The sequence below is a fragment of the Poecilia reticulata genome, linkage group LG13 (genome assembly GCF_000633615.1).
Source record: "Poecilia reticulata strain Guanapo linkage group LG13, Guppy_female_1.0+MT, whole genome shotgun sequence".
NCBI classification, from domain to species: Eukaryota; Metazoa; Chordata; class Actinopteri; order Cyprinodontiformes; family Poeciliidae; genus Poecilia; species Poecilia reticulata.
Genome location: NC_024343.1, coordinates 7,996,635 through 8,007,705, shown reverse-complemented (window position 1 = coordinate 8,007,705; position 11,071 = coordinate 7,996,635). Strand labels below are relative to the sequence as shown.

Sequence of the window (11,071 nt, the reverse complement as noted above, 5' to 3'; positions counted from 1 at the left end):
CAACGGGTTCGAGGGTTGCCGCCGCGACAGGCACCAACAACCTTGCGGCCGCAGCTCCGATAAGCCGCCTCAGCAATGGAGGCACGGAACATGGTCCACTCAAGACTCAAAGTCCCCAAACTCCCCCGGAATGCGTTTGAAGTTCTGCCGGAGATGGGAATTAAAGTTCCGTCTCACAGGGGACTCCGCCAGACGTTCCCAGCCAACTACACGTTTGGGCCTGCCAGGTCTGACCGGCTTCCTGCTTTCACTGAACATCATAAAGCATTATAAAAACCACATAGCTCCAAGGGAACTCAGGCGGTTCAGTCGTTAACCTGTACATCTCTACTGCAGAAAAGGACCATGAAATTCCCTTTCACCCAGTCCCTTCTCTGCAGTAAATTAACTGAAACAGATAGAGTGAAGTGAGAGGACACACAGCAAGGGTCCCAAGAGCAGTRACCTCAGGGTCCTCAGTAGAGGCCACTGACTAAAGAAGTGTGCCATATAAGTGTGTCATATTTCTTGTCCGAGAAAACAGAAGGTAAATTATTACTAATTAGAAGTTCCCAGAGAGCCTGGTAAACCTCGAGTTAAAGGGGCAGTATCATGTAAAATCTGCATCATGTTGTTATTCCCTAATCAAAACTACACCTGAAATGTTGCCCTGATTCTTTTATGCATGTTTGAAAAAAATTCTTTAATCTCCATGGCAACACGTCAGCTGCTCAAAACGCATGGTTGGACAGTGCTCCGCCTTTGAGCGGCAACTCCTCCTTAGAGCTGCGGTTTCCAAGCTTCAGAGTTCAGCATCACAGAGCAGCCCTCTCCTGAGACGCCCTCATTCAGCTCCTTCAGACTAGCCAGCAGCAGTTAGCAACCACATTGCGGAATCTGAGCTCAWTATAAGAGCTACTTCTTTATGAAATGCTAGTAAAAACATGCTATAAAATGTGTGCATGGAAAATACATAATGCCCCTTTAAATAATAAAAAAAATGCTTGAGTGACAGATTTTTAGGGATAGCAATTGCGACACCGGTGGCTTCATTAAAAGTAAGCTTCATTTTATTTTTGTTTTTGCAAGACAATCTAAATTTTACTTATTTTGCAAATGAAAATATTTCAATATTTGAAATCCTGAAAGCAGAATTTGGCTAAAGATGAATAAAAGAAGAAAATGTATTGTGGCCAGTAATATACATTTTTAATTATGTTTGTTTGCATCTAACAGTGAAGCAGTAACAAAACAACAGTGAAAACATCCTTTCATTGCATTTGGTATCCACCACCTGATCCAAAGAGCAGGTGAAACTACTGGGCTGGGGGGGGTCACAGCTTTACTTTGATTTCATCTACCATGTAGCACTGCAACAATACTACTCGCTTTATTCCTCAACGTTCGCAGGTAGGGAAAACCCATTGCATGAGAAGTAGGAGGTCTTGTGAACAACTCAGAGGTTCTACAATCTTTGACGAGAATTAAAGAAAAGGGGCATAAGAATTGACTTGTTCCAATTAAAATATAAGGCAGCTCTACATTTTTGACCCATCTGTTGCAGAGTGTTTATGCAGCTTCYTAAGCCCACAGAGATGTTAAAACTGAAGTGAAAGGGCCTAAAAGCAGGTGGAATGCTTGGAAAAAGGTGTGAAACAACATATTGCAGGCAAAGCTTAAGACTTTTTTCATTAATAAAGAAATAATWAAAAAAAACACCAACACTACAGTGTTAACTCAAGGCATTTTTTTTTACTCATGTAGATACAGTCTAAACTTGTTGGCTTGGACTAAATTGTACATGCCATCAGTCATTTCCCTACACAGCTACAAAGGTCTTCAATAATAACTTTGCTCCGACAGCATCAACTCAGTCAGTTTGAGGATCAACTGAATCTAAAATTAAGGTGGAACACAAAGGGTTTCCATAAACATCAACTGCAGGTGTAGATGCCAGAACTTCCAAAATATAGTCCTCAAAATGTTGCACTGTACCTTTAAGGAACAGAAATGATGCATGACAATGTTTCACAAAGCAATAAACGTTTTTCTGTCAAAGTTTCAATATTTAACAGGGAACAAATACTTTCACTGATTTTAAGTTGAGCAATAAATGAAACAGCATTTTATGATGCCATTACACAGTTTAACCACCAGAGGACAAAATGGTGCAAAATAAAAAGTTGGGCATGTTTGGCACAATTTTGTACAGGTCAATGCAAGCAGCTCACATCTAGTTCACAGCCAACATGTTCTCCTGTACAATACAGTACTACTGACAAAACTAAAATTAAAAACATGAACATACTCTACTACTATAAAATCAACTCAGGTCTGGTGAGGGGCATATTTTGTAATTTGACTACAACCATATTCAATTGCTTTTATGAATACTATATGCCATATTATTTTGAGCCTCTTCCGTTTCTGTGGGACAATGACACCAGCAGCTCTGCAGGACAGATGAGATTCTGGTTTGACGGTGGCTCGGTCAGTTTGAAAGAACGAAACGTGTATATTACTGCAATGAGATGCACAACAAATTGGAGTGATAGAGAACCCAATGGACAAGCTGACAGGCTGCCAATAGTCACACACGTGCACATCTTTGGTCCCCTTGGTTGTGTCCTTAAAGGTAGAATAGTTTATGAAGCACTTTTAAGTATGGCTCCCCCTACAGTCCATTAACTGTAAGCTGGTTGTAAGCTGGTAGTCTTCAGTGGAGCATTTGGGCACCCAGAGATTTTATGAACACACCTGCTCTCTCTCWRTCACACACATGCACACACATTTTGCACATGAAATATGTTCTTCTCACTTCCTTGCATGTCCTTTGTTAACATAGGTGTGTTTTAGAGTTCATGACTSAGTAAAAAAACAAAAACAAAGGGCTACATAATCATACATTTTAGCATACAAATTGTTGATATTTTAATGAAGCCATGTCATACTGAGCTGGGGAAGAAAAACAACTGAAAAAAAGACACGTGAAGCCTGTTGCATGTGTAAYAACATACCCGCTGGTTTTAACACATTCCACTGTAGCTTTTCTCACGCCAACAAGCACTTCAAAGCAGGAGTTTATTGATGTCCACTCAAATAAAAAAAGTTACAAGAAGCCTTCAACTTAAAAGTACAATGTGTTGTATTAGTCAACTTGATGAGCGTGAAAAATAGCCAACTGTTTCCATCTGTGACGACAGAAGATGTAATTAGAGCAAGTACTTCTTGCAGGACTCACATACTGCCAGGTACACACTCCAAGAAACATGGTATTGTATCAGAGAACTCCATGCCCCTCCAACTTAACCTCCCCCCCAAAAAGTCCTCTGGTTCTCAGCATGAGAAGATAAAGGCGAGTGAGCCAGGAGCATCAGCTGTGTGAAGGTTTCTTCCTCCTCCTGGAGAAATGCAGCATGATGTTCTGCGTCTGTGAACAAATTAGCTTTAATGGTGGTGTCTTTTTCCTTTTTATATGACTACATGTGTGTCTGTGCACGTACTGGCAGCTGCAGAGACAATCAAGTCAACCAACCAGCCAGTGATGGTCACATTTACTCTACTTGACTAATTCACAGTGAGCAACAGAAGCATCACATTGGGGCTCTTGTTTGTGGTCTCACCAGACTAAAACCTGGTTTATTTTTCTTCTCCGTTTTGGAATACATTTGGTGGGGGGAGGAGGGCAGAAGGAAGTTAGCCAAGACATGGGCGGTGGGGGCCAAGACTTTGAGCCTGTAGGAACGCCTGGACCACCTCCTGGGTCTGCTGGGGGGTTGTGTTGACGTCCTCCAGAGCATCGGCTACAGCAAACTGTCGGTCCCTCAGTCGGTTCCAGTTGGACAGTACATTGTGGTATTCAAACACTTTCTCATAGTTCCCCACAGAGTTGTAGAGTTTGATCAGACCTCTGTAGTCATACTCCAGCCCACTGTAGCCTTCACCAAACAGCTTCTTCCCTGTCAAGTGTAAAAAAAATAAAATAAAAAAGTTTTATGATAGATAAGTAAACAGTGATATAACTTTCAATATGGAACCTGCAAAAAACAGGAACAAGGAGGCGATGACAAAGAAATGAACTGAAGGAGACAGATGGGATGATAAATGGGAAGAATAGATAGATCTAGAGTTATACAGGTCCTTCTCAAAAAAATTGCATATTGTGATAAAGTTCATTATTTTCCATAATGTAATGATAAAAATTCAACTGTCATATTTTAGATTCATTGCACACCAACTGAAATATTTCAGGTCTTTTATTGTTTTAATATAGATGATTTTGGCATACAGTTCAAGAAAACCCAAAATTCCTATCTCAAAAAATTAGCATATTTCATCCGACCAATAAAAGAAAAGTGTTTTAATAAAAAAAGAGTCAACCTTCAAATAATTATGTTCAGTTATGCACTCAATACTTGGTCGGAAATCCTTTTGCAGAAATTACTGCTTCAATGCGGCATGGAGGCAATCAGCCTGYGACACTGCTGAGGTGTTGTGGAGGCCCAGGATGCTTCGATAGCGACCTTAAGCTCATCCAGAGTGTTGGGTCTTGTATGTCTCAACTTTCTCTTCACAATATCCCACAGATTCTCTATTGGGTTCAGGTCAGGAGAGTTGGCAGGCCAATTGAGCACAGTAATATCATGGTCAGTAAACCAGTGGTTTTGGCACTGTGAGCAGGTGCCAGGTCATGATGAAAAATAAAATCTTCATCTCCATAAAGCTTTTCAGCAGATGGAAGCATGAAGTGCTCCAAAACCTCCTGATAGCTGCTGCATTGACCTGCCCTTGATAAAACACAGTGGACCAACACCAGCAGCTGACATGGCTCCCCAGACCATCACTGACTGTGGSTACTKGACACTGGACTTCTGGCCTTTTGGCATTTCCTTCTCTCCAGTCTTCCTCCAGACTCTGGCACCTTGATTTGCGAATAACATTCAAAATTTGCTTTCATCCGAAAAAAGTACTTTGGACCACTGAGCAACAGTCCAGTGCTGCTTCTCTATAGCCCAGGTCAGACGCTTCTGCCGCCGTTTCTGGTTCAAAAGTGGCTTGACTTTTGACATTTTTTGAGATAGGAATTTTGGGTTTTTATGAGCTGTATGCCAAAATCATCCATCCATCCATTTTCTTGACACTCTTGTCCCTTAGTGGGGTCGGGAGGGTTCCAAAATCATCAGTATTAAAACAATAAGACCTGAAATATTTCAGTTGGTGTGCAATGAATCTAAAATATATGACAGTTTAATTTTTATCATTACATTATGGAAAATAATGAACTTTATCACAATATGCAAATTTTTTGAGAAGGACCTGTAGATGAAAGGATGAAGGGCTGGATGGACCCTGTGACAACAGAGATGGATGGATACATGATATGAAAGAATAAAAAAAATGTGAGTGACACAATAAGTCCAAAGCTTTAATTAAAGCTAAAGATTTTACTTTCAAACCAAAGATCTCCTTGTGCACCACTTTGCACTGATTACTACCAAGGAATCATCATTGGGATGATGAAAAACTGTTTTTCAGATATATTTTTTTCAAGTTTCATGAAATGTAAACATCAGCAAGACAAAATGTTTAGAAAGACTCCAGTGGAGTTAGAAGTCCTGGCAGGGTGTATGATCAGTAACCATCCAGTGAGTTAAGCAGTTCAACAACACTTGGCATCCTTATTCCTTAAAGGGGATGTATTTTCCATGCACATGGTGCCTTTTTAGTGTTTCCATCCTCAAAGATTAGACCTCCCTTAGTCCTTAGGACTACTCCATTCCGCTCCTTCAGACTAGCCAGCAGCAATCAGCAAGCATCTGGTGGAACTGTTGCATTTGCTAAGCTCATTATAGGAGCAACTTCTCAGTGAAGTAAAAATAGTAACCCCCCGTGTTGCACAGGGGTTAATAGAGGAGCCATGTTGAGATGACATTCTGAAGGCAGAGTTTCAGAAAGAGCAGGAGTTTTTAAAGAGAGAGAGATAAAATTTCAAAGCATTGAATTACAAAGTTTATAGCTATATTGGAATATATATATATACATACACACACAGAGAGAGAGAGAGAGAGAGAGAGAGAGAGAGAGAGAGAGAGAGAGAGGGGCTAGTGAGGCTGGATTAGTGTCCAGCCTCACTAATCTGTGAGGCTGGACACTTGGAAACTGCAGCACTGAAGAGGAGTTGCATCTCAAAGGTCCAACCAGGTGTTTTTCACATCTCATCTGAATGGTTGCCGATGTAGATTAAAGGGTTTCTCAAACATGCATGAAAGAATCAAAGAAACACCCCAGGTATGTTTTTGATAAGATAATAATTCATTCATCATAATGAGATGGTGCTCAAAAAAGTCAATTCCAGACTGCATCTGTCCACCCGAGTCACTAACAAGAGCCAGTAAATATAGCCTAGACACTGGCTTGTCATTTAATAAATGTAACTTTAAAACCAGATCTTCAATTTCACTAAAATGTTTAGTGAATTCAAAACTGAAGCATTGATCAATCCCAACAAAGACAATGTTGTTCATCTGCTGGTGTTTTCATGGTACTGACCGATAGCAATAGAGCGCAGGTAGAGCCTCTCTGCGTCCTCGTACTGGTTCATGTCATAGTTGTAGAGGGAGGCCAGGTGGCCCACAGACAGCGCCACCTCATAGTCTTCATGGCCCAGGAGCTGCTCCTTGATCTGGATGGCTTTGATGTGCATCTCTTCTGCCTCCTGATGGTACATTTACAAAAAAAACAGACCCAGTTGATGTGCAAGGAACATAATTGTTTCTTGGGCTTATCCATCCAGCATAACAAGAGCTGCAGAGGGAAATGAGCACAATAAGGGTTTATAGAAGTGAAAGTGGTCTAACAGGTAACCTGCCAGAATCTTAAAGCTCTTTCTCCAATTCACAAATACACCACACTTAAGAGCTAACAGATTTTTATGAAACTGTACTTAGATGCTGAAGTTAAAATGCTATTTTAAAGTTAAGTTAAATTTATTGACTCCGCCTCCCCCACTCTCACTTTCAACTTGCGCTTAAAGAGCACATTATAAAATACACACCAGTTTTTAAATTGTGTTAATAGGCCAAGTAGAACCGGAGTTATGCTAAATTAAGTAAACCATATTTTTCCAACTGTCAGAGAAATGTCAAAAACCAAAAAGAAATGTCACATAGCCGGCTTTTCCGGCTATGTGAAAAGGAATGAAAATAAAGGCAACTACAGCCAATATGAGCAAAAATGAAACAACATTAGATTCCTTTGTTTTTAGAAATCTTAAATCTTCAACAAATAACGATGGGCTGTTTCTTGTTGCTAAGAAACAAAGTAAAGTTCCTCAAGTTACGGTGAAAGAGAAGCGGGACGAAGTAGCGGCGCGAACGGAGAAGCGGCAAAAGCAGTGAGATTGCGAGATTAATGCAAAGTTTGGATATTGGAGCGACTGGTGGCATCCACTTCGTAATTTGTTTTAGCTTAGWGGTTTCTGTTCTGTATATAAAGGATTACCTGAAGAATGAACATGCAGATGGCAGCAGCACTCTGTTTTGAGCTTTATGATAAAGAGGGGAAACCCACAGTTGGAATCTGTTGTGCAGTGAGGATTGCCATGATGATGATGGCTAATYGTTCATTCKTATTAGTAACTGACAGAGTATCAGAGTCTGAGAGATCGATGAGATCCTGGCAGTCTGAGAGGCAGCTACTCAGAGATCCAAGCCGGGGAATGGCAGCGCTGTGCAGCTGCAAGGAGTCAATCACTACAGGGTAAGGCATAGCCACTCCCCCAGCAGCTAGAAGCAAACAGTTTACAGCCACGGCTAACTCCGGGAGCCAAGGTAGGAAAGCCTTTTTCCCCATAGTCCAAAAGACTTTATTTTACCCAATCAGAGCTAGGTATTGTGTAGTTGATGCTTTTAATCAGTTTTCAGTTAATTAAATCCAATTGAAAACTGATTAAATCCAAGTCTATGGAACACAAAACATCACCAAAATCACTCTATCCCTCTAAAACCTTTCAGAAAAATCATAAAAGTGTATTGAAGCGTAACGATCGCTGAATATCGTAATATATATCGCATCGAATCGTGAGATTATTGTATCACTACATCCCTAAGAAATAACAAAGGTTATCTATCTAAATCCAGGTTAATCAGACCATGTCAACCACCTACCTTAAACTTCCTCATGGACTGGTAGAGCCGTCCTAGGTTGCCGTAGTGTTTGGCTGTCTGAACATTAAACTCCCCAAAAGCCTTTTTTGCCAGCTGCAGTGAAGACAGGTGAAGGTCGTGAGCTTCCTGTAGGAGGCGCTCTTCTGTTTCTTTATTGTGGCAGTCGATGGCAATTTCTTCCAGAATTAGAGCTGTTGGAAACATGAAGTGAAACGTTAATGTCTAAAGTGGTAAAGACCTCTTTCTCTATGTGAACAGAGTAGTGCTGCTTGAATAAACCTGGTAAAGGTAGAGGACCAGGGGGGTAAGGTTCAGTTCTGTAGAGTGGATTCCTGCAACATTTATATGCATCTCTTCTCCAACACCCGAATCATGTGAACTGCTCGTTACCAAACATCTGCACAATTGAACTCAGCCATTTTATTCAGGAGTTGCAGGACATGATATTTTAAAAATACATCACAACAACTTAGAGGCTTTATTGTCTATGTGCACAGCAAATAGTAAAAAAAAAACAAAAAAAAAAAACGTTCCTGTAATAAGTTTATTATGCAGAAACAAAAGAAAAAGAAGCAGGGGTGTGCTGTGGTGGTGCAGGGGCTAAGCACAACCCACATATGGAAGCCTTAGTCCTTGGCGCGGCTGTCGCTGGTTCGATTCCGGCCTGGCGACCTTTGCCACATGTCTTCACCTTCTCTCATTACCCACTTTCTTGTCAATTAACTATCAAAATAAAGGCAACTACAGCCAATAAAACCTTTTAAAAAATAGCAGATCATTATCCCCTACTTCTTCATCGGCAGCAGAGCAGAGTTGGTCCAAAAAGTTGCACAAAGTCGGGTTAAAATGTTTAMATTTTTTTATAACACCGCCTGTTACTGATGATCTGTTTTTGCTCATCTTGGATAGCTGCACATAAAGGAGTGAAATTATTACATTGATCAAAATTGTGCTTTTGGATTATTATGAACGGATCCTGTGTTATTAGCTACATTTGTCGCAGTCACCTGCTACTCCTCTGCCCTAATGCGGAGCAGGACGCTCCGCTGAGTCAGCAGTGGCTCTGATTTTGCTGGATGAACCAACATGCAGACAGCGGCAGAGATGGCCTCTATCAGATCCTCAGAATGGAGCTTGAATATTATTTCAAGATGATGTCAAACAGTATTTTTATAAGCTGCCAGGTTACAAGCTTCAATGTGCAAGGCGACACTCATCATTTGGATGGATGAAAAGTCTTGACTTTATGCTATATTACCGCACTTCATTCAGGCCGCTTTCCCCCACCCCCCTTTCTTTTTTAAGATTTGGTTTGTTTTTTTTGCAGTAGTTGCCTTTATTTGACAGTAATCTGAAATGTGGGGGACAAAAAGTGAGGTTGGTCAAGGTCAAGGGAACCAAGGATGGGGAGTCAAATTCCAGACTACTGCAGTCTACAGCCTCTATATGCGAGGTGCCTGCACTAACCATGTCCCACTCAACGCCCCATTCCGGTAGCCTTTCCTGGAGTTTGCAGAACCCAATTACTAAATTATTTACATTTTTATACAATTCGAACTGTCTGACAAATTCGCCTAGTTCATCTTGGAAAAATCTGTTTCGTCAAGTGATTGCAACTAGCCACATAAAAAGTCATTGCAGAGTAAAGAATCAATCACTCGTTGGCTAGTTGGTGCAACCCCTAATTTTATTCGGGTTTGTTACAGCAGAGATGCATCTAAAAGCAGCAGGACAGCAGCTGTCTGAGTTCTGGACCTGACGCGTCCCTCACACAGTAGGCAGCAGCCCAGCTGATCCAACAAAACTCGCTTTACCTTTGACTCTCTTGGAAGATGCCAGCAGAAGATGGTCCTCCGGCAGGATATGAGTTATAATATCTATGGCACGTTCCGCATGGAAACTGGGGGAAAAACAAAGCATTTGATCCAAATGTGTCACATGACTCAGATGCTAGAAAGTGCTTAAATTGGGATAAACACTTCCAAGAATAAACATGTAAAAACAAAAAGTTGTTTACAGGCTGGCAAGAAGCAGCTGTGAGTCAGAGGGACAGAGGTCACAGCGGAGCAGAGTCCAGAGCGGACAGTTTCCTCTGCTCCATGATCTGTCCTCTATACCAGTGTTTTTCAACCACTGTTCCACGGCACACTAGTGTGCAGTGAGTGATCGTCAGGTGTGCCGTGGAAATTATTCAATTTCTCCTAAGGTACCGTATTTGTCGGACTATAAGCTGCTACTTTTTTTTCTAAGCTTTGAACCATGCGGATTGTAGCCCGCTGTGGCTTTGCTGTGTATTTTTTTCAACCACCAGTGGGCTCTCTAGCAGGAAGTGAATTATTAGAAGTCAAAATTGTAAATCAAAAGAAGAACGTGCTAATTTTCAACCTGTTCAGGGGTATTTTTAAGCAGCAGGCACGATGGAGAAATGTTTTCAGACTCGTATCATGCAGCTTTTAAGTTGAGGGCTGTCGATCTGGCACTACAGGAGGGAAATAGAGCCGCTGCATTTAAGCTCGGTGTGAACGAAACCATGGTTCGGCTTTGGAGACGGAGTGCTGCGTCCTTAATATATGCAGCAGATTTATTAGGACGCCGYCCTCTGCTGGGTCCTTATGGAAAATCGAGAGCAGCTTCCAGTTTTTTTTGTTTTTGTTATTTTTTTTTTCAAAAAAAAATTGAAGGTGCTAGTATGATGCGCTCTATAGTCCGAAAAATACGGTAATTGATTTTAAAAGATTTTTTGAAAATGAATTATCTGCAAATAATGCCATCTTCGAGTGTCTGCTGTAGCAGTGACTAGCGGCGTAATCATGTAATTTTCTTACCACTAGATGGCAGTAGGTACAGAGCATTTTACATTACAACAAGAGAATTAGTGATGCATGAATGTTACAGGTAGCGGTGAGAGCATCGTATCTAGCAAGACA

The 11,071-nt window shown here is 41.1% G+C and overlaps 1 protein-coding gene across 1 annotated transcript in view; it reads right to left on the bottom strand.

Annotated features, from left to right (window-relative positions):
* Positions 1-1,171: 1,171 nt before the first annotated feature.
* The window catches only part of appbp2 (amyloid beta precursor protein (cytoplasmic tail) binding protein 2), a 26,131-nt gene continuing 16,231 nt past the window's right edge, over positions 1,172-11,071 (bottom strand). The window contains exons 10-13 of the mRNA XM_008425204.2: positions 9,959-10,044; positions 8,145-8,335; positions 6,529-6,694; positions 1,172-3,938 (exon numbers count right to left, since the gene is read on the bottom strand). Of these exons, the coding sequence (XP_008423426.1) occupies positions 3,676-3,938; positions 6,529-6,694; positions 8,145-8,335; positions 9,959-10,044 (706 nt within the window). The 3' untranslated portion in view covers positions 1,172-3,675. The remainder of the gene's footprint in view (positions 3,939-6,528; positions 6,695-8,144; positions 8,336-9,958; positions 10,045-11,071) is intronic.